We start from the raw sequence: 24559 nt of genomic DNA, 5'->3' as shown, positions 1-24559 counted from the left end.
TTTCTTCCGCTCGTCTACTCGCTTTACCCGCTTTCTTAGCCTCAGCAGTAGGAGCAAAAGATGCCTTGAGCGAAATCTTTGGTTTGGAGCATGTGGATGGAACCTATGATGATGCGCTTAAACGGTGGTTTGACCTTGGAAAAATTGAAATGGCTCCGGAAAATGAAATCCAAAAAAAATGGACGGAGCCAATTTTTGACAGCGAAATTGCAGACGTGATTTTACGACTCGAACCAACGGACGTAAAAAAGTTCAACGCGTTCCAAAATAGATTTGGCTCCCAATGGTTGAACGTCATCCCGTGCAAAAATTTAAGGTTAAAACTGTCGAACCAACAACTCGGAATTGCACTAGGATTTCGATTAGGATCAAAAATATGCGAACGGCACAAATGCGTGTGCGGAAAAGACGTTACCGAGGATGGTTGGCATGGTCTTTCTTGCCTCAAAAGTGCAGGGAGATTCTCTAGGCATTCAAACCTGAATGCCCTTATAAAGCAGAGTCTATCATCTACTCACATTCCGTCTGTTTTAGAACCACGACACCTCTACAGGACCGATCAGAAGCGACCAGACGGTTTGACGCTCGTTGCATGGGCTGATGGTAAGCAGCTCTTGTGGGATGTAACGGTAGTAGACTCCTTAACTTCTTGTAGGATTAATGCCGGGTCTGTTTGTAACCCTGGTACGGCTGCCGCTGATGCGGAAGAGCGAAAAATTGACAAGTATAAAGATCTTGTAAATGATGGATATCTTTTTCAACCGCTAGCTTTTGAAATTCAGGGCGCGGCCTGCCCCAGCCCAGAAGTTTTTTTGAGCAAGCTCTGTAAGAACCTAAGCATATGCACTGAGGAACCCAGAGCAGGCAGCATTTTTAAAACAGAGAATCTCCCTGGCAAAATAGATTGCGAACGCCGCTTGCGTACTCGGAACAATAAATGACAAAATAACTTTCGACGAAATTTTTTACTTGTAACACTTGTATATTATATTATCTCGTGTCGAGTTGCGTGTTCTTATTGAAGAAACGTAACCCGCATCGATTTTAATTGAAAAGGACTTAAACACTTGTCATCTTCATTTAATCATTATCACTTCCATATCTATAGTCACTTGATTTTAGAACCTCCCCATTCGAGCTGTGCCAGTCGGTCGTATTTGGAAGTTTGACCTCGAGCAGAACGTTTAATCTTGATTTAGGGGAGAAAAGTAATTTTTCAAAATTTCGAATTGAACCTGCCATGCTCAAGTTTCTCGCGACAACTGAAAATGCTAAAAGAAGTCAACCAGAAGAATCAAGTAATAATCGCGGTAAAGAAGCTGAAATATAGTAGAGTAAAAATGCTATTCGCAATTTTACTATAAATTAAACGAGAGTAGAGCTGTCTTGTTCCTGGCAGAGAATCAGGAGTGACGGAGCACAGACAGAAAATAAAAGAAGAAAGAAAAGTATTAAATAAAAATCTGAAAATAACATCAGATATACTCAAAATAAGAAACTGTGATGAAACTGTGATGAAATGATGAAGTCAAACGAGTTCACCAGAGCCTTGGTCCTTCTGGCTTTAGCCTGTGGTCAGTTTCTAAAATTTTCTCAAAAGTCTGGCAGGAAACATAGATCCATACACTTTTTTGACTACCGATTCGGCAGTCGGTAGCCGTTTTCTTAACCTTTCGGAACTGTGCCAGTCGGTCATATTTGGAAGTTTGACTTTGAACAACGCGAGAAACATGATTTTGGGATGAAATGGAATTTTTCAAAAAATCGAATTGGGCCTGTCATGCTCAATTTTCTACCGACAACTGAAAATCTCAGAAAAATAAGATCAGAACAATTGAACTACAATTGCGGGAAAGTGGTCGAAAAAGCAGCGGGAAATTGCTATTCGCAATTTCCAGATATAGTATCACACTAGAATATAGCTGTCTTATCCTGAAATAGGAGACTGAACGATTACGAAAGCAGAAGATATCCATTAGAAGTGGACCAGAGTGAACCTTCGGTGGAAAGGTGGACAACCGGGGTCTCCCAATGGTCCAGCCCCAAAAACTCAATTCCCAAGTTGAAACTCATTTCCTTTGCTGGAATTTATTGATGAATGAAGAATTCTGGTAGCGGCTTTTAGGCTGTGACAATCCGAATGTTCGATATTCAATTGAAACACGTACTAGTTCCGACTTGCTGAGGTGTAAAATTTCAGAGGTTTCTGTTTCTTGCCCTTAGGCCAATGGCTATAGAGCTTATCAAGTTTGACCTCAAATGTGACCTAACTGACAACTGTTACAACAGGATGTCATTCAACCATTGCGATCCGAGTTGTGTTGGAGTTTTTTTTGAATCAAAAGGTTCCAAAATCAAGGACATTTCAGAAACTTTGTTGACAAAAAACAGCTCCACCCAAAGTTTTGGAATATAGTTTTCCGGAACTAATACACAGTTAACTTAACCACAACAAAGTTTCAATCCGTTATTACATGTTTCCCTATCGTACTCCAAAAATTTTGCTTAAGTCAGCTTTCGCTCCTACTGCTGAGGCTAAAAAAGCAAGTAAACTCACAAGGCGAGCGGAAGAAACATCAGAGCCACTTTTAATGCCGTTTCAATGCACTCGAAATTCTCTTATCATTATTTATTGATTTCTTTTCAATTCAATCCTACGATTCCAAAAAAATTTTTTTTTGGAGATGAAACCGAAACTATTATGTATAATGTGCACCAAGTTTGTCAATTATTTCTAAGAATTCTTAGCTTATAATCTATCTCATAAACATTGACTAGACGTTCACAGTCTAAACACTAAAAATTCGTTCTGAATTGCATGTTTGTTTGCTATCGTATCGAATGTTTCCATAGGAAAATACTCGGTTTAAGGTAGATGGAAAGAATTTATAGTTTCTGAAAATTACTCACAAAAATACAAGTGGTTTGGTTGTTTTTCGAAAATCTTTAAATTGAAGCTCTAGTTTTTTTTAGATAAGGAGAAATTGGATGTTTTCATTGGAGGACCAATTGCATATGATCATTGAACAGTTTTGATGGAGCAATCTCACCCAAGCCTAGTAGATCCAGGGGCGCAATCTAAAAAACCTCAGGTCAAAAATGTGTTTTCCAGAGACCTGCATGACGGATATTTTTATACGAGTGCTTAAAAGGCGCTCAAAAGACACATAAAAAGATCAAGTGAACCAAATTTGTTTCATACGTTGAACACAAAAAAGCCAACAACTTCTATGACAAATTTTTTTCAGTCTGTCGGCAAACAGTGGTATGCCTCGGGGCTTCTTTTTGGTCCAACACTTTGAACCTCTCATATGACAAACGAGTTGATTCTTGCAATACTTTGTTGAAATAGATGTGATAGGTTCGATGTTGTGTCTGTGTGTCGAGCGCAAATTAAAAAGTTCTAAAGAAAAGTCTGTCGATTAGAACGCTGGGAATCTGGTGGCGGACAGCTCGATTTTTTGAGCTCGGGTGATGTTTTTCTTTGCTAGCGATTTTTATCACTCTTTACTCTTCCAAATAATGCTTGAAAGAAATATATTTTTAATCTATAAAAATTTTACGCTTCTTTATGAGTTAAATCAATAGCTTTGAGCCAGGTCGAAACTTTGTTATTTTTTGCGGCGGCGTCAAACTGATGTGAAATTTTTTTGAAAATGCTTAATGTCAATGATGCAAAAATTACCCTTAGAGACTGAAAATTTTGTTTTAGTATCAATTTTTTTTTACTTGTTTATGATAAATCTGATAAAAAACATCAATCTTGATAATGAAATAATGCTAGAAACTAATGTGAAGACAGCCAATTTAAATTTTTGTATACTCGCGAGATTACAGTCGAACGCATTTGTTTTCTTGGACAAAAATTTATCTGATAAAACGAATTGTGGTACATTTCTTTCTACAATGTAGAAAACGCAACTATTTGGCTGGTTTTTTTGATGATTTTTGCGTTGTTTTTGATTCCTAACGTTCAAAATATTTTGTAGCTGAAAAAACTGAACTAATTAACCCCAACCAGAAAGCATCGATAACTTTTTGTACATAAAATTATACAAAGATTACAAAGCAAAAAGGTCCCTTCGAAACTGTGCGGGAGCCAATCCGGACTAAATTATTCTAAAATCACCAAAGATTTCATTATAAAATCAAGCGGCAATGCCGGGCTCACTTCCATGAAATCGCTCTATACGCTCTTAAACGTTCTTAGAGATGGTAAATTACCCGAACCGTTAATACCTTTATTTGATGAAACTTTCTCGCTATCAAAATGATAGATGGAGGCTCTCGACCGGATGTAGCCGGCATCACACTCAGACGCATCGTGGCTAAACGCGACGGATCAAGACAATTTTTTTCTACAGTTCTCAGGTAAATTGTGGTACCAAAAAAGGATATGAAACTGCTACACACGCCATTAGAAGTCTGATAGATTGTCATGACCACCCGAAGTGCTCAGATGCTTAAGAAAACTGGAAAACTAAAATGAATAGGGCCATCTCCATCGACTCTTCGCATAATGAAAAAAAAATTGTTTAGAAAGATGAAGCTTTTTTCCTTGGTTTAAATACTTTTTACTCGATCAGCATTTTATACCAGAATCTGTTGACCATTATGCTGCTATTAATTAGCTAGAAAATGTTTTTGGTATTTTGAAACACATCAACAAAAATTTTTTGTATGGCGCAATGTAAAACATGCAAAACACCTGCATGCCATTTTGCTCAAAAAATTCTGCAAAATTTTTGTCTACTATCAAGCAAGGAGAATGTTTTGATTGTTAACTTTCAATTCTTTTTTTTTCAAAAAGAATTTTCCGCATCCCACAATATCACTAAAAAATAAAAATGGGTATTGACTTCTCTTGCATTGCTAACAATTGCCGGATAAACAATTGCCCAGGCAATAAAACATAAAGTAGATAATGAATAACTTGACGACTTTTCGTTTTTCTAATAAAATACATCTTATTACGAGGCCAAACTGTGAATTTTGCGAGTTGCAAGCAGATTCCGCAACAGGCCATAATCAGATTTGTCGCGGATTTTGCAACTTTGCTACTTGTCCGTGATCTTCTTTGCTGTTTTTGATTTCCCAAACGATTATGTAAAACACTGTACCGCTCAAAATTGCTCCAGAAACAAGTGAATTTGCGAAATCAACAAAAAAATTGCGGAATTTGGAACAGTTTTCTGGCATCTACATACAACTAAAAATATTTGCGAATAGTCATTTTACGTGCCCATATTTTGTTAACAGCGAAACCCACATTTTGTTTGTAACAATATTATAACTGATTCCAGTGACAAATTTAGTTACTGTTTGAAATTACATTTTCTGTTCCGATCATTGAAAGTGGGGGCGATCTTTGTATTCGGGTGTGTTTTAGTTTTTTTCGTTCTGTTTTCTACGCACAATCAGAAACCATAAAAAACTTCGGACTGGTTTGAGTGATATATCATATAAAAATTCTTTTAGTCGTGATTAAGCAAATAAATTTTCAGCAAGTAGAACTAAATTTTGGAGTTTTTTAGTTTCTCTTTGTGAATGTAAATTTTAGTTTCTGTCAATTTTTTTTTAAAAAGTTCTGTTTTTAAATTTTTAAACGTTTTTTAGTCAATTTTCTACAAACAACGGAGACTACTGGCTTAAAGATAATATAATACGTACCAAGACAATATAATTGATAAACGGCGCGCGCTATCGGTTTCACTTACAAATTGTCAGAGATCGAGAAAAGAAACAAATCTAACGTAAGTTTTTTCTAAAGATCACGGATGCTAACAACTTTGGTGAATCGTAAAAACTGCCAACGATTCGATCTTATTTACCGACAACAAATTAGTCCCATATACTGAAATTATTTCAATCTCAATTACTAACAACAGTTCAATATCAATAAAATATAACTGCAATCTGATATGCTGATACTGAAACAAAATTAGTAAAGGTATTATATACTAACAGAAAAATTAGGTTGAAGATGTAAATTAATTTTTCAAAAAAATTTCAAAACGATATACATACTACCAAGTCACAACCAAATCCCACTACTTCCCAGTAATGATTTTGTTTGTTCAATTTTAAAATCTGATTCAAATTAGCTTATTTGGACTCTGCATACTCGGTGTTTTCCAAACTTTTTCTCAAAAAGAGTTTGCTGGGAAGTTCATCCCAACTACTTAAGTGGTACATCCACGATTTTAGTTAAGCAAAAATTTAAGATTTATTGGATTCCATTGACAATAATTAAACCCTTGTTTTTATTTTCAGCATTTACAATACAACAAGTCTAGCTCTAGCTTTTAATTGTTCAGAAGCGATAACTGGTTTAGTTGAGTTTAAAAACGAAATTGCGAAACCAATTACATTTTCCGAAATTCACTGCAGTTGCGAAATCCAGAACAACTAGCATTGTTTGCTTGTTGCAAATTCCGAATTGAAACAGGGGTAACAAAGAAATTTAGGTTACAGATGTTTGTACGCAGAAGCAGAACCCACGAATGTTTTATAAGCGAAATCCACCTACATCTTGGAACAATTTTAAGCGCTTGTCTCTGGATTCCACTGACCTACAGTCGACAAAAATTGTGCGCCTATCCAGTTTGACCTCGTAATTTGTCACATATCATTTCGAAAAAAATTGTTTTGAAGGCAATCTTGATTGGTTCTCTACAAAGTCTATGAGAAAAAAATAAAACTGATCGGCTAAGTATAATCATCAAAATGATACACTTGTTGTTCTGACCAATGAAAAAGGGAGGAAAATTGTATTTGGGTAGTTTCCTATTTTTTTCTGTTCTTTGCAATCAAAAACAGGTTAAACAAATAGTTATCGTAATGGGTGGAGTGAGTTTAAAAACCTTACAGCCCTGGTTCGAACAACATACCAAAAAGGTGTCTCAGTATCGAGAAAAACCCGTTTGAAATTTTAAAAATATAGTCTAAATTCGATCGGGTAGAGCAAACGAGCAGGCTTGTTATAGAAGGTTAAGTCAAGAAGCTTTTGTTTTTTTTTCCTGTAAATCTACTTTTGAAATGTTCCAGCGCCATTTTCGGAAACGTTTGATTAATTTTGATTTTCTTAAAATCTTCTTTAGTCATACAGTTTTGCACAAACATACAGTCAGTTCGTAGAAAATTGGATTTGATTTAGCCTGCTCTGGCAGTATTTCACAGTGAAATATACTTTTTGACAGCTTCGTATAACAAGAAGGCAGACTATAGCTTGAGATTATGTTTAAACAATGACTTCTTTAGACAATCTTTGTTGAAAATTGTATTTTTTGTATCGTCTCATTTTTGCCATAATACGCTAACGAATTGAAAAAAAAAGACATCGTTAGGATTAAATATGTTAACGAAAACAAATTCGGGTATTGAGCGTCTTGATATCCGGTCAGATTACTGGGATAAATTTGCATGAAAACTTTTCATAGCTTATGACAATTGTAACTTGATTTCTATTTATCTCAACTTCTAAGGTAAAAATTATGATTGTTGATTTGATGAAAACTAGAAGTCAACTAGAAGTCGCAAAATCATTACCATTAGAGACCTGACTTATCCGTTTGAAACATATGGTTCTATGAAAACATTCAGGAAGTCGTTGATTAAATTTCATTTCACATAAAAAAGCACGTGAAAAAGTCTCTATTTGACTTCGTTCCTGCAAACTCCGTACAAAAGTCCGAAAAGTCGCAAAATTGTCGACCTTTTTGAGTCAACTTTTAAAAATTGGCGTCAAGGGTCAGCTAACAGTCCTCTGGACATCAAACATCAATTTCCAAGTCATTGAAGTCGACCAATTGCATTCACGGATCCAGCAACCAAATGAACCAATAGGAACAGAGAAAATAAGAACGTGTCAATAAAAAAGAAGCTGATCCGAAAAATATCTTCATCATATTTAAAGCTATCATCGCATAATAATTTACCTAACCTGTAATTTAATCAATTGTGGAATCGCTTATTACGCTGAAATGGGTAAGTGGCTCGATTTTCAAGTACCCTAATTAACATATGCTGCATATGTTGACGAAAAAATTCCCCGCTTTAAAGCATAACAACTTTCGATTCTTGTTATCAAAAAATTTAAAACTGCTATTCAATCACATACTTCTCGTGAAATAGAAATTTAACAAATCCGTATAATTTTTTTAGGGAGAACTTTGCCTAATCCTGTTGCGTGCCAAGTTTGCGGTGACAAGAGTTTTGGGAAGCATTACGGTGTTTATTGCTGCGATGGATGCTCATGTTTCTTCAAGGTAAATCAGTTTTCTTATTTCGAGAGTTGATTTAATTTGAACTCCAAGGCCGCACCTTCCCATTGCATTTCCTTAACTCTAGCTCCGGGTTTTCTGACTATTTTGGGGTATATACTTTACTGGGAGAAAACCAATAGTTGGATCTTTCTAATTACAATGCTGCCCCCCTAGCGATCCTCTGGACATCAAACATCAATTTCCAAGTCATTGAAGTCGACCAATTGCATTCACGAAAGGGCTCTTTTGCACTCTACGCCCCCCCCCCCCCACATTCGAAATTTTCCATTCTTTGAATCGTCCTAGGAGTTGTTATGTGAATGCGTGATGTTACGAAGAAAGGTATGAATAACAAATGTGTTCACAATAGTTAGTTTGTTCATCATGCAAAGTTTCATTGCATTATGACGAGGTTAAATAAATTTTTAAAAACTGAAATTCAAATGTGGGGGAGGAGAGTATAGAAAAGAGCCTTGAGAAATTTCCCAGAAACGTTTTGTGTGTGTGTGTGTGTGTGTGTGTGTGTGTGTGTGTGTGTGTTTGTAATTTAAGATAACTGGTCAATTTTTGAACCCATTGAATTCTAATTGAAACTAATTTCACTAGAATTTCACCCTGGTAGATCGAATTCCATTCAACGATTTGCTTATTTTAACTGTAAAAAGGAGTTTCGGGCTTCAATATATCCTAAAACTGCAGTGCAAAATATGGTCTAAAGAATTGGCTCTTTTCCAGTTCCCCCCCCCCTTTCATTTTTTCTGAAATTCATTACATGAAAACTTTTTTAAAATAATTTTTAATGTTATAAACTGCATTAAAACGTGTCAGCGTGAACAGTTGAACAAATTTTCACAACATTTCTAACATGAAAATTGCCGTGTGAACAATTTTTGAACATCTCTTTTTGTAATTTAACAAGGGGGGGGGGAACTGGAAAAGAGCCAAAGAATTGAAGCTGCTTTTGTAGCTAGCCAAAAACTCAACTGAAAATTGAGACACTTTGTAATCAGCGATTATGTTATTTAGCTGAGTGTGTTTAGCGCAGTATTCGGCGCAAGATGGTCTACACCTGTATTGGAAAAGGCAACTGTTCCATCGACAAGGCCAGGCGCAACTGGTGTCCCTACTGCAGACTGAAGAAATGCTTCGAGAGCAGCATGAACCCCAAAGGTATCCTAAAGGAGACTATATTTCAGGGGTGGATTTTAAGGGTGGTTGACTGCTTCAGGAATTCAATACGCTGCCAAGCCAAATTGGTACATTTTCTGCAACCAATTTTTCTAAAGGCGTCGTCAGCGTTAAATTATAACTTTAACTATAAAAATTATCTGAAAACGGCATTTTGACCTTTTTTTAGGCTCTGCTCACCAAAAAGATCCGCATTGAAAATTTTTTTCGACATACATTATGGCCAAAATTGCACTCAAAAACAATTTTGACTGCTACCTTTCAGAGGAAACTTTTGGAGGACAATTTCGGATAATACAGGGTCTTCTTTAGTAATTTGCGAAAACACAGAAATACAATTAACATGACTTGAAAAAATGATGACGTTTTTGAAAACATACCCTTCCTTGAAAACACATTAGATCCGCCCTTGGTTTCTAAAGAAGAAATTAGAGCATTTTTTCTCCCCTTCCCCATGACAAACATTTTATTGAATTTTCCTTGGATCTTTCTCATTATAATAGGAGCTAAAAATTTTTGGAAAAGTTTTATGGGAAGCAATTTTTCGTTTGATCAAGCTTTGACCAGATCTATAATTTTCAGCCGTGCAAGATGAAAGAGGACCTCGAAAATCCACAATAGAAAAACGGGCTGCCTTACGGGGAGACTCGAAAGCAGGGTCCAGTCACAAATCAAAGATCACTTTCCAGCCATGGAGAGACAACACACCCCCACCCATGACTCAAATGACCCCCGAAGTCAGTGACCCTCTCTCCATGGGTCCCATGCATATGCCAATGACATCTCAAGGAATGATAGACCTTCAGAACCCGATGCAGAAACCATTCGCGCCTCAGTACCCGTTCATCGCCCCTCCTCCAGTGAACCCCAGGTTAAGCAACTTCAACCCAACTAATTTAAATCCAAATATGGGGAGCCACCCGGCAACAAGTAATATGAACCCGGCAGGCCACTCGAACGGAAACCCGAATTTCTTCACCTACGCGAACCCGGCTACCCTGCTGCATGCTTCAATGTTCCTCCAGGCAATGAACAACCCAATGCGATTGCCCAGTTTCAAATTGTTTAACCAACAGTTGCCAAATATTGCGCCCACATTTCTGAACAGCCGCGCGCCCTCTCAACAAGGTTAGTAACTTAAAAAACTGAAGCTCAAAATTGTTATGATAAAAAAAAAGAACTTACTGCGTCTGAAACATTTCTTTGTAAATATTTAAACATCAGGGCAGGGGTGGATTTTGAAGAGGGCGGGGGGGGGGCGGACGCCTCCCACTCAGGGAGTCGACCCCTCCATACCCACAGGGTCCCCCCTTTGGTACTTTTTAAGAAATCCATTTTAAGCCGACCAAACTTAAAATTTTTCTAAGGGCGCCTTTGGCGCCAATATATACTAACTCTGAGGGGGAGCGAATTTTCAAAAACATTTTGAAAATCCGCCCCCCCCCCTCGAGACAATCCTAGATCCACCCCTGCATCAGGGTGTTTTGCAGAACATCAGAAACATCAACCAATCTTCAGGAATTTTTATCAAATCATTGGTGCCATCGCTGTTTTTTGGAGCACATAAATATCCAATGAGTCATTTTTTATTTGTTTTTTTTTTCAGTGGTGAAGCTTGAAGACGAAAATGGGACCTGCTTAGAGTTCAATGACCTCAAACCACCAATAGTTGAATACAGTCACCCTTCAATGAATAAATTCGAACTGGGTACTTCTAAAGTCATGAACAAAGACTTCAGCAGCCCAGAACTTTACAACCCACATCCGAGCGAAGAATCGCCCAGCAAATTACAGACAATTTCCGAATCGCTTTGCAGTCCGACCAGCACCGATTCAGACTCGGTAAAACTGGAGGAAAACCCGCTTTCATCAGGAATGCAGCCTCTTATTAAAGAGGAAGAAAGTTGGAAGAACTTTGACGTGGAAACACTTTTGTCGAACTCAGAGACAATTTTGGTGAAAATAATCAAGAGGGCGACGAGTATTCAAGCATTCCGAGGCATGCCGATCAGCGATCAGCTGATACTTTTCTCGGAAAACTGGGCGCCCATATTTTTGTTACACGCTACTTTTGCAGCACAATACTGCGAATCCATTTTCGGCATGGTTAGTTGTCAATCTGATTTCGATTTTTTAAATATTCAAAATGCAAATAAATCATTGTAACTTTCCGGTCAACTTCTTTTCTGGTGCATATTTGTATTTCAAAAAGTAGAACTTATTTCTACTTGATTTGATTGTTCATCAAATACAGAAACTAAAAAGCGTTTCTTAAAAGTCTTCAAAAGTTTCGTTCTTTTGTAAAAGTTGGTGTGGAATTTACGACCTTTTGGATTCACCTTTTGAATTTATATGCAAATGTTTTGTTTGCTGCAGGTTGTGAGGTGCAAGAGTGATCTGTCAAAGCAGGTGGACACGATGACGGAGTACCAGAAGAGGGTGAAGGAGCTGTCCCCGGACCCCACAGAACTATCACTCATGGAGACCATCCTATTATTCGACTCAGGTCAGCCTTAATTACACACAAAAGAGCCCAATACGAAGATAAGTTTTTTTGTGATAAGGGGGAAAAACTTCTTTTCAATACTCAAAGATTTTAATAAAAACTCTTATACAGGTGGTGATGAAAAAGGTGATGGACTTCTAGTTTCGAACAAGATTTTAACTTTCAGATTTTTAAGCTGAATACAAACTTACTACTATCAATCTAGTTTTCCCAAATTGGGTTGTTGGGTTGTTTTCATCAATAAACTTTCAACACTACACTTTTTTTGAAAATTAAAAAGACTTAAAATTAGTTGGATTCGTTATATGATTTATTCCAAAAAAAATCCTGTTTCCTTGCGTCCATCTACTTTTTTTGAACTGTCTGTTGACTTTGAATAAGTGTCAATAAAAGTGATAAAGACATCGGGATTCAGTAGTTTCCATTTTTTTAACTCTAAACAACTTAACACCATACAATTTCAATCCCTACTTTTTGTTGCCTAAGCAATTTAAAAACACTAAATTTTAAAGCGATTTCTGTATTTTAACACCGTTTTAATCCAAAAGGAAAAGAAAACTTACGTAAATCGGACTTCGGCAAACATCAAAACATAAAGCAACAATTTTTGGCCATTCAAATTTTTGGCCATTCAATAGTTTTGTGCTACTTAATCGGCGTAAGTTGAGTTTAAATGACCTTACCAATAATCCAAATTGTTAAAATGATACAAACCAAAAGATGGGCAATCTGTGGACATGGAAGTTGCATTTTTTGAACAACCATATCAGAAAAAAAACGCTGAAAAAACTTCCAATTTTAGAAAAAACTTTGCTTGTTTTTCAATAAATCGAAACTTTGGCTTTTTCTTTTTTTAACATTCACGCTTTTTTTGAAAATCTACCTTAGAGTTTTCCAGGTTTTTTGAAACAATTTGTAAAAAAATTGTTGAGGAAGTAGAGCGCGCCGAAAAAGGCAATTTTTTGGTCTCAATTTTCCAAAAAGTGACCAAAAGGCCTTTTTTATCCTAATTTTTTTTTTCAAATTTTCGCTTGCGGCGTAGAAAATTTGATCAAAATAAAGTTTTTATAGTGATTTGCCAGAGCTCCGAAAATCAATTTGGTTGACTTAAAAAAAGTAGACAAATTTTTGATTTTTTTTTTTTGGAAAATCCACTCCTAGATTCGCCCCTGTTTCAAATTAAGCTCCGTTCAAATCCATTCAATAAAAAACTCGAATTACCGTCTCCTACTACGAAAATGAAATGGCGCAAAAAGTGAATGAATTTTGTTTACAAAAAATTAGGCGAAGATTCAGAATTCTCGGTGGAATGCAAAAAAATTGTCTAATTTACTTGTCTCAAACTGGTTTGATTCATCAAAAAAGGGTATAATTTTTTAATCCTTTGAACTCTCAAATTAATTTTTTTTTCAAAAAAAACACTGCTCGAAACATTTTTTCGAGCCTTTGTCAATGTTCTTAAAAGTAATGAACGTAGTGAATACTCTTAAATAGGTCTTACTCTTTTTGTTTTTCTTTCACGAAAATTCTTCATAGACTACAGATGTGCATTCATGCATTTTGATGCTTTTATGAAAACTTTTAGATATATCTGCACTTTTTGAGTTCAATTGATCTGCTGAAAGTCGTAAATAGCGCTCTCCAATTACAAAAGGGGGAAATGGTGCCAAAAACATGAAAGATTTCTTGTTTCGAAAGTGGATTTTCATTTTCAGATTTCCAGCGGAATAAAAGTTTTACCTATTGATCCAATTTTCTCTAGTAAATTCTTATTATCAAGAAAGCGCCAGTCATAAATTGTTCTAGAAATTAAAAGAGCTTAATAATTTTTTTCTTTGTAGTTTTTATCTTCTAGTTTTTTCTTTGTAATTCAAAATTGAGATTTTTTTCAAGAAAGTGTTGTTTTTTTAATATTTACTTGCGTTCTTCACTCTTTTTCAATCTTCGATTGGCTATGTTTCTATGTAGAGTTTTTTTAAGTTTTTTATTTTTTTGCCATGCATAAAAAATAGACATGGTGAATTAGCTAGGATTTGTTGAGAGTCTCGTTACAGCGTTTTAACTCAGCTGATTTGAAAAATTTTCATTATTTGGCCCAGATCTGAGGCTGAATAGTTGGTTTTGAGCTTCGCAAAAACAAGTGGGCTTTTAATAAAGATGAAACTTTTTTGTTTTCAGACACGAGAACTAAACTGGGAAACAGTTCCCAAGTAGTAGCCATCCAAGATCAGTGTCAGATGTATCTGCAGCAACACGTCTGCACCGAGTACCCGGGAGTCACTGCCCGATTCGGAAGGCTCCTTCTCTCCCTCTCAAACCTCAAGTCCCTCCCCATCCAAGCAGTCACCAACACCTTCTTCCCCATCTCTCTAAACGACCCAAACTTCCTCGCAAGTGTGGACGCCACTCATATGAAGTCACCGTCGCAGATCATTCAGAGTCTTATTTTGAACCCCTGCACTATTACGATAGACGACGAGAGTTCATTTTCCAATGAGGCGAATGATTCGAACGTTTCAAACATTTCGCCGTCAGCCATGTTAGATGTGCCGACCTCTAGCGGTGTATTTGAGATGTCTTCTGGTCCAAATGATCTCGATTACCAGGAGATTGCAACAGCAGAACACCAGGACAATGACCCAGAACTCAAAGTTCAGATAGACGACTGTTAATGGAGCCGAACTAATTTTTCTTTCAGAGGCTTAGTGATTTTGGGTTGTTTGGACTGTAATATGTCAATTACTCATGTACAAGTACAGCTCTGCCTGCATATGGCGCATAAAGTGCTCCTCTCCTCTCTATGGGTATATTTGGACATCTAAACTCTTTCCTTTTGACTTATTGTATATGATACTCTGTATTGCTGCAACATTTTTTGCTATTCGAATTCCCACTTATGATTGTATGCAATTTATTTAGCTTTCAAAATATTATTATGCTCCTCAATTTGTATAGAGATATTTTTCACCTCTTGACTTTGTACAGATAACTCGAATTAATTCTAGTACTACTTATTTTCAACTCTTCCCATTGATTACATTTCCACTTGATTTGACTGCAAGCAATGACTTTATCACTCTCGATTTCAAGATGTGAGGAGTATTTTCTTAAGAAGACAGAACTATCCAAGCGATACCCTATCTTTCGTTCCATTATTTTACCATCAGTGTAATCCCGAAATCGATTTTCCATAAGCATTCCAGCCATTTTGGGAATCCTTGCGAGGTTTGATTTAATTGCTCCTTGCCGATTGTTAATTTGTCCCGGCTAGATAATCGTTTTGCCGCGAGAGAAAGTAGCTCTGGGCATGGCTGCAGTTCGCCTTATCAAGTATAATACTTTTAGTTGATACCCTCTAATCAATTTTTTCAATTGGGCAAAGTTAAAAATACCTTTGAAGCACAGTTGCAGTTCGATAACGCCCTCGCGAGTCTACCGGCCGCGCCCGAAAAGAACCCTACCCACTTTTTTAATGGACTCTTAATTCACAAAAGCACATTCAGTGTTGCAGATAAACGCGTACATAATCCATACAAATCGTGAAGTGGACATTGATATAATTTCATGATCACAGATTTAAGGCGTGTTCTCAAATCAGAATTTCAATTAAAATTTTGAATGAAATTTCAAATACAACTGCAACTTTTGTTTGTTAAAAACACTAAAAATCGGTCAAAAGTCTAATTTGGCGGAAATAGACAGATTCACAAAAAAACCTAATCACAACATTACGAGGCCGAACTGTGCATTCTCTGCATTGTAAGCGGATTCCGCAACAGGCCAAAATCAAATTTGTTGCCAAAACAGATCAAAACATGATTAAACACTGAATATAACTTTAAAATGAAAGTTAAATACTTGAAGCAGAAACTAAAATATTTTATTGAAATTGACAATTATTTAAATGAATTATAACACTTTATTTGAAAGTAATCCATCAATTTTAGTCCAAAAAGCGAATATTTGTGACTTTAACTCTGATCTTATCTTAAATTAAAGACTCTTCAATTCTTACATTGAATTGGTGCGTTGACAACCCTCACTTAAACAGTCGCCAAAATCGATCCACAGTTTTAAAAAGAGGAAAGAAAGGAAGGCATTCCATTGGAGATATATGAAAGAGCGAGTGATGATTTTCAGTGATATGGGGGTTGCGATATAAATATAATTGAGGGGTGATAAGTTTGGGAGATTAGCGACTGGCTCTGCCTTTTAGAGTGAGAAGCTAATTGACTGTGTGTGATTGTAAGCATTGTTCAGTTGACATCGCCAGACCTGATAACATTATGGGCCCATTTATCACCAACCAATTGTCGTTCACGCCTGCTGCTTGCTTCTTCTTCTTCTTCTCCTTAAAGAACCCAATTCGAATTCTCTCAGAAACTTGACCAATTTTCACTTGAAGTTTAGAAAAAGTCAGTTAAATTATGTTAAGACATGAGAATCTTGCCGACAATTCCCCGACCCCTCCCAAATGGTACCTAGAACTTCAAACCGGCGAAAATTATTCAATGGTTAGGCATATATGAATTTTAATATAGTACCTTGAAATAATATTTCCATTTTGTATTGGGGGGAGGGGGTTAGTTGACACAATAGCGCCCATTCTGGCAATAGCTCGAAGATATAAACAAAAAACCCCAAAATACAACACAGATTACAAATGTTTTTGGTGTTGACATTTTTTGTGTCTAAGCAAGATCGAAGAAGCCAATAGTTCAGAAACGATACTATTTTTGCTGCAATTTCAGCAGTAGCGTGCCATTTCCCTTCCCCTTCAACTCTGGTTGCCAAAGTTTTCCGAAGTGTCCCTTACTGGATGTTATTTTACTGCAGCCTTTTTGGTTGTCCAACCTCTCAATCTTTTTAAGAGCGCCTTCAATATGAATATAACTGGATTTGAGAAGGGTACGCGTGTACCAAAAAAGACAATCTTTTGCTCAAGTTTTTTTGAAAAGTGCCAAAAAAACGTCATTTTGGACCTATTTTGATCAAAAGATGGTATGCAGCACATTTTCTTATTTGGAAAAATAGGGCCTTTATTGAATATAGCGAGCTGGTAAAATCAAATTGAGAAAAAGTTCGGAAAGTATAATCCTAGTTTTGCCCTAGAAATTCTGCGCACGCCACTGATATTTTGAAGTTCTCAAAGATAATTTAAATTTGACAGTGTTAATTTTTGAATTGAGCAAAAGTTGACATTCTAAACGAATACTTATGACAGAACTTTGGACGACGGTGAGATCTCTAAATAAATGTTACTCACCAAAATCGGGTCAATTTGGGTTTTTGTTCCGGTCTTATTTTTACTTTATAAAGAATTGAAAAAAAATATTCATAAGTGATGATTACTCTGCAACTACTTCAGGTAACCAGAAAATTGAAAAGAACCCGAAAATTTGCAAAAAAAGCAAAATAAACGACACTGTGAAACTCATACGGTCTATATTTCCGAAAATCTGTGACAATGAGAAATCATGAAGAAACGGAACATTAGAGGCTATTTTCGTTTGAATTGCGGCTTTTTTCACTTTCACCCCCTTCCATTTTTTGTTTTCGTAGTTATGTTACGCTTGACACTTTGGCTAAATGTGTAGTGATCAGATGCAAGTCATGCCCGCATCCAAGTAGAGGCTTAAGTACTCGATTATAAGCGACTTCTTTGAAATTTTTGTGACAACCTGAATTAATTATAATTAATAAATTTAGGCCCTTACGAGATTTTATTATCACATATAATCGTCATTTTTTGAAGGTTAAAATCTCTTATAATCAATTAGAAGGGATTTTAATTCCTTATTTTCCTCAAACAAGTATTTGCCAAAATAATAAATTATAATTACTAATAATCCCACATCCAAGTTTAAGCGTAAAAACTGAAATTAACGGATTATGTCGAATTGTTGGCAATTGAAATTGATTATAATTGCCAAAATTAGGTGTTTAAAAGATTTATAACTGATTATAATCGTACGAATTTCCAAGAGATTATACTCTTTTAACTTCGTCTTTAACTGGTTATAGCTCATACAAAAAACTCCTTAAATCAGTTACAATTGATTATAATTTTGATTATGATTTCTTATTTTGCCAAAACTGTGTCACACCAAAAATTTTAAGACTCTTATAGGAAATCATTTTTCTGTCAATAACGAAAGCTCTAAAATTGATATATTTTATCAAACACGAAACAAAACTTTTATAGAGATCCCTTCACATTAGTTGAAAGGGTCCCGCGGTAGGTGAAAAAGAATTTTCCAACTAAATTAAGGAACTCAAGCAAACTGCTAATTTTTTGGGGGTTAAAAAATGTGCATCATGAAACGATTCTAATAGAGGAGAAATGAAAAAATTAAAACGTCATAACCTTGAATTGTTTTGAAAACTTATCACGCAACTTTTCGGTTTTTAAAATAAACCACGGTGTACGAAAGCATAAAATATAATCAATTCAGATGCAAGGTCGAAGATAATATGTGCAAAATAAAAGGATTATATACGATTATGATCGGTTATAATGGATTGTTTGTGCAAAACATGTGAATTAAAAATTGGGATAAAAAAAGCGTTTGTAATCAATTATAATAATTACAAGTGTAACAAAAGAGTTACGAACAATAACTGATTATAGTCTATTAAAATCATCACTATTGATTATCATTTGACTTCAAAAAGAAAAATGATAATCGATTATTAATTAATTAAAATCAATTTTTTCTCAGTTTTAGTAAAACTGGTTCAAGGATCATAATCTAATTGCTTGTTAATGCTGGAAACTGGACGTGGGATCAGTAAATAATTTTAAATCATTAGTAATCACAAAGTTTTTTATCATGGCATCTTCTGCAGAAATTGTGTGACCAGGTTCTTCAAATTCTGGTGGTTGCAGATAAAATAGGGTGTTTGCAGGGCAACAGGAGGTGCAGTTGGCTGGTGCAGTTGAGGATGGTGACAGAATAGTAGATTGACAAGTGCAGTGCTGAGTGCGCAATATATTTGTGAGTCGCAATTTAGTTTGTTCGTTAGGCAAACTGTCATTACGTCAGAATATCGTAAGTATTCAACAAAAAACAGATTTTTAAACGTGTGTGTATCGGGAATCGTGGGTAAAGTGTAATCGAGTTCCTAATTATTTTATCATTTGAGGTGAAAAGAGAGGAGAGGAGGTTTTAGCCGGAATAACCCTTTTAGTCAGCCTCTGAGATGCTTTAATAATCCCAATTTTTTGAACTATCGATTTCCAACCCTTTTACGTATTTCACCCGAATGAATTATGGACCAGGGTAAAACTGTTGTTCAATGGATTTGTTCTGAAGCTCTTTAGACCTAAATTGGATTTTAAAATAAATGGTTTCAAAAAGAAAAAAATGAAAATTATTACTTTTTAAAATCAAGTTTGGCGAGTCTTCATAAACAGGATACACTACTAACATTCGATGAATAGCATAATAATTGTACAGCAAATGAGTGATTCATCTTTTATTTTTGTAGTAAAGCATATTTTAGTCTGCTGTAAGTCATTTCCTATTGAACAAACACTAAAGATTTTTTGGCAATAATTCTAAATATTTTGAAAAAATAGTTTTTTTTTGTTTTTCGTTTTTATTATTTTGGCAATTATAAATAGGTTCTGCTTTTTTCTGGATCACTTTCAGGTTTTTTGCTTTGCTCAAAATTAGACAACATGGAGATTGGTAACCAGCGCTGTGAAAAAAGTTCAAAATTTGGGATGACAGGATAAAACTACTTCAGAAAAAAAGTTTTGTCATTAATAGCAAATTATGAATGGTTATTAATCCCATATTTGAGCTTGAGATTTTGATTAAAAAAGTACTTGTAAAAAATATAAATGATGAACTGTGTTCATATAATAATCATAATAAACAAATTCGTCTTCGAGCCTTCAGTACAGAATATAAATTATTTTAGGTTTTTTTATTATTCACTCGAGAGACCAACGAGAGGCAATGCTGCCTGTCGAGTGAAATCTCTGAAATCATTCTTCAATACTTGTTTATCAAAGGCATAAGAAAAAATTTTTTTTCTATTCCTTTTTGCCCCCACAACTTTTTAAATAAATTTTGTCTTTGAATTGTGCTCAAAATTACTATCAGTTCCTAATTAATTCTATTTTGTCCTTGTGCCGCAGAAACAAATACTTGGAACTCGCAAGATAGCATGAGAATATCTGCAGTGGGGGCCTAGGAGATTAAACGAAAAGCAAAATTAAACATGACCGAAAAAAATGAATTTAGACGTCGATGCAAAACAACAAATGTGGGAAATTAGACGTAATTTTATTGTTGTTGTGTGTGAAGTTTCTTTCGATTAACTGTCGAGCTTTCTTTAATGCGAATCAGTTTTTCACGTGAGGCTAGTGTATAATTTATGCATTTCGAAAATGTTTTTTGGATTTAAATATTTGGATTAATTTTTAATAAATAATTTAAAATAAACAGTTTGATTTTCAAGCAAAACCCGCACTGAAGTTTCATGGATAATAATCGATTATATTGGATATTCATTGTCAGTCTCTACAAAATAACAAAAAAAATCGATTATAATCGATTGAAAATGGATTATAATGATAACATTTTTTTAATCAATAAAATCTCAATATAATCGATTATAATCGATTATAATCGATTATTTTAAAAAGATTTTACCAAAAGAAAATAATCCGTTTTAATCGATTATAATGGATTATAATCTAATTATTCAAACCTTTTTGTGTGTTATTTCCATTTTTTCATAATGTTGTTGAACTTAAGTTAGTTATTTTGTTCTCTCGCTTAATTTCATTTTTTCCTAATTTCAATCGAGCTATGAAAAATTACAAAAAGTTACCTATAGATACCACACCAACTCCCTCGCGCTTACCCGTACTACAATTAGATGTCCCCTAACTAGAGAGAGGGTTTGGGGTACGTTGGGGGGGGGGGAGTGGATACGTTGGGGAGGGCGGGGGGGTTGGACACGTGAGGGGGATGGGGGTACGTGAGGGGGGTACGTGTTAGGGGGTACGTTGGGGTGGGGGGGCTTTGGTTGGATACGTTGGGTGGGGGGGGGGGGGTACGCTGGGGGGGCTGACATGAGGAGCTGGTCAAAGAAGCTGTTTTTGGGCACTTTCTGGAAATTTACTACATGGATTTTCATGTACAAAAAATAATCCATTATAAAGAAAATTAAAATGGATTATAATCGATTTTAATGGATTATAATGGATTTAAATTTTTCCAAAATAATGGATTATAATCGATTAAAAATCGATTACGTGGTCTCAGTTTGACATGATAATCGATTATATAGACAACATTTTAGTCAACAAAAATCCATTATAATCGATTATTACCCATGAAACTTCGGTGCGGGAAGGATTTCAAACTCTTTTTGTATTTTTGAATGTTTGTTTCAAGTAATAAATATTATTAGATTTTTGCTTTTTGTCCAAAATGCTAGCTTTGCAAAAAGATTTTAACGTCTAAGTTCCGTTTTATTGGAGCCGTCTAATATGCCTGTCGTCTAATTTTGAATCCCCGTACAGTGGATCAATTTACTGAAGGGTGTCCGATTTTACAGCCAGACCGTGTCCAATTTGCTTCAAGAAGGGGGCCAGCATTCGATCAATCGAAAAAACTACACCGGGGTGTATTTGCCGATCACGGCAAGCTGTGCTGTACGTCTTTTACTTTTCTGTTTCAGCCAGCTTCAGACAACTGATATGTAGCCTGCCAACATAAGAAGCGTCACCGGGTCGCGAGGTCGGGGACTTATGTTGCGAGCATTGCGACTCAAAATGGGTATGTTGCGACCATTTCGACCCAAATCGGGTATGTTGCGACCATTGCGACTAAAAATAGGTATGTTGCAACTTTGTGCGACCGAAATATTCGCGCGACTTTGCCCGACCTGAAACAGATATTAGCTGTATTGCGACTTTGCACGACTCAAGCCTCTTGCGAAATGATAGAATTTCGGTCGCTGAAAGTCCATTTCCGCTACGCATTTCGGTCGCAACATGAGTCGCGGACCTCGGCCCGGGTCGTTGTCATTGTCACTGATATCAAAAGTCGTGCCTCCAAGTGGCTTGTATACCCCATGGCCAATCCAATCCTCGCGTATTCAAATTCTAGTATCATCGGCTACCGTCGCATATCCTTTCATACCATCGCTGCTAAGTCCCCTAATGCATAGAAATTTTTGTCATGTCTAAGGGACAGGAGTCATCTTTTTGCGAAGGTTCAAATAGTGAAGACAATGAAGAAATGGTCTCAATTTTAACGTCATTGAGAAATTTTTCTGGAACACTTCTGGAATCAAAACTAAAACGGCTTTAGATTGAGATCATTCACAGTTTTTGGAATTGTACTGCAGGTTTTATTTCACTCGAACTACCAGCGGGATGCTTGGAAAAAAAACTCGTCGACACAGTCAGAGGCTGAGGTATCAAATTTTGAGCAAAGATAAATTTGAACTTTTCTCAGGCCATACTGCAAAGCACCTTTTTAAATCAAACTGACTGAAAAAAGCCCAAAGATGTCAGTTTTGCACGTTCTTTTTCAAAATCTGTTGAGGCTTGGAAACTTTGGGCGAATAAGGGTCTTTTTAGTGTTTGTGGATATCCAGTCTGGAGCCGAGGAGAAAATTAATACTGTCAATTTAAAAAAAAAAGGTCACAAAATCTTCTAAACAAATTTGAAAACACGCCCTCTCTAGAGAAAAGCTTGTCCACAGCGTAAAATTCCACTGTATTTATAGACCGTAATTTAAGACAACTTTCGCGTGATGATTCAGGTCTTTTTTGAAAAATTGGTGCAGTTTGTTCCGCCGCTAGATTATGGTTTGTTCCGCCACTAACCTGTTTTTTTCATCCACTTCTTTGGCAACGCCGCTATCTGCGTGGCGTCCAGCGTATCCGCGTAAAAGAAATTCTTTGGGTTTATAGAATGTTTCGCGACCATTCCCCACTGGAAGCGATTCAACCAAAATTCCCATATTATGGGGGGTTCCGCACTCTTAGCCGGCCAAAATGATGTAATTCCAAGTGGGTTTTTTCCCCCACTTGGGCTTGTTGACTGCGCCATGTGATAAACGCGAAATCGATACTTTAATTAAGACTTTCAGAAAATTCAACTTGATTATAGCATTGATCAAACGAGACAATGTTTAGATAAAATCCGATGGTGTCAAACACTCCAAAGGCCAAACACCTGCCAAAGATGTCTAGCATTGAGAAGAATGAAATGATTGAATTGACAAAAGGAACTATCAAGACCTAAATAGACTTGGATAACTGATTTAGCACTATGACAAGTTTTTCTGGACTGGGTAGTATTGAATTCTCACATAGAATTTTACCCTAGCTTCCCATTTCTGATTGTTTCAAGCAACGAGCACGGATCATGTTGGTCCTCCAACCTCCAGCCTCCTTTCGATTGAGAAGCGAAACCTTAGACACATCACCGTCGCTAAAAATAGTTACATCTTACAACTTAACGACTTTGTGCCGACGCAGAAAGTTTCAGCTCTATATAATTTGTGCTTCGGCACAGTAGTATTCATACACTATTACACTTTCAACACCTGATTCACTGCTAATTGCGGTATTTAAAACGTTTTTTTTTTGCTAATATAGACCCCTAGCCTAGTATGATAGCCCCTCCTCTTCTCACTATGATAGCCCCCCCCTCTTCATTTTAGTCTGACTATGGGGGCAAGGGTGATCATATTTTGCAGAATTTTTTGATTCAACGAAGTAAACATAAATGTGACTTTTTCAAATGAGAGTAAAAATCATTTGATTCCAAAAGTCAAAAAATACTCGGAAGAAACATTTACATATACTGTTTGTTTTTGGTAACAGACAGTAGCTGCTATGTAGCATTTGGGACCGGTGATGAAATCAGTTTCCATATGAAACATTATTTGAAAGACAGCGAACAGGCTAATTCTCGGCTTCGAAATGCCAGGTGAGTAACTTAGAAACCTCATAATTTGAAAAACAAAACAACCGATTTGAAACCAGAAAAATAGGCGCAAATGCTTTTTAAAATGGTACTCACACATTTCTCCTCTCTTAAATCTAGTGACACATTTTGCCCCCTCACACATTTCGCCCCGAATAACTTCACACATTCCGTTCTCGCACGTTTCGCCCCTAACTTATACACAGTTAATTAACCGCCGCTTTCTTAATGGCGAAATGTGCCGGTAATTTATGAGGGGCGAAATGTGCCACTAGATTTAAGAGGAGCGAAATGTGCGTGGGACATTCTTTTAAAATGATCACAAAAAATGCGTCAATCGAGTCGAATTGCTGATTGTTCCGATTACTTTTTAATACGCGACCTTTGCGTTTACTGTTATTTTAATGATAACAGACTAAAAGTAATAGACATTTCTACAAGCTTAAACACTTGAAATTACCCTAGTGGACAAAATTAAACGCAAATTTAAGTTTTTACTCTCTAAACTGCCTGTTTAATGTCCAATTTGGACAAATTTTCCTGTGGAAATCACATACACCAAGAGCAAAAAGACCAAGAGGAAATGATTAGACTCCTTAGGAAACTATCAATATTTGGTTTAAATGACTAACCAA

At 36.1% G+C, this 24559-nt stretch overlaps 3 protein-coding genes across 3 annotated transcripts in view; all 3 read left to right on the top strand.

Annotated features, from left to right (window-relative positions):
• The window catches only part of LOC134845160 (mucin-19-like), a 581930-nt gene that overhangs the window by 4839 nt on the left and 552532 nt on the right, over positions 1–24559 (top strand). The window lies entirely within an intron of this gene.
• The window catches only part of LOC134845161 (ubiquitin-like-conjugating enzyme ATG3), a 426844-nt gene that overhangs the window by 4830 nt on the left and 397455 nt on the right, over positions 1–24559 (top strand). The gene's annotated exons all lie outside the window — the stretch shown is intronic.
• Positions 7881–14811, top strand: LOC134844482 (nuclear receptor subfamily 1 group D member 1-like). The gene is made up of 7 exons (XM_063861186.1): positions 7881–7986; positions 8164–8267; positions 9305–9434; positions 10035–10580; positions 11059–11558; positions 11829–11958; positions 14137–14811. The coding sequence occupies exons 1-7, from the start codon at positions 7983–7985 to the stop codon at positions 14628–14630; spliced, it is 1908 nt and encodes a 635-aa protein (XP_063717256.1). The 5' UTR covers positions 7881–7982; the 3' UTR covers positions 14631–14811.

Source organism: Symsagittifera roscoffensis, chromosome 4 (genome assembly GCF_963678635.1).
Source record: "Symsagittifera roscoffensis chromosome 4, txSymRosc1.1, whole genome shotgun sequence".
Classification (NCBI taxonomy): Eukaryota; Metazoa; Xenacoelomorpha; order Acoela; family Convolutidae; genus Symsagittifera; species Symsagittifera roscoffensis.
The sequence above is the reverse complement of the archived record's forward strand: the minus strand, read 5'-3'. Positions and strand labels throughout refer to the sequence as shown.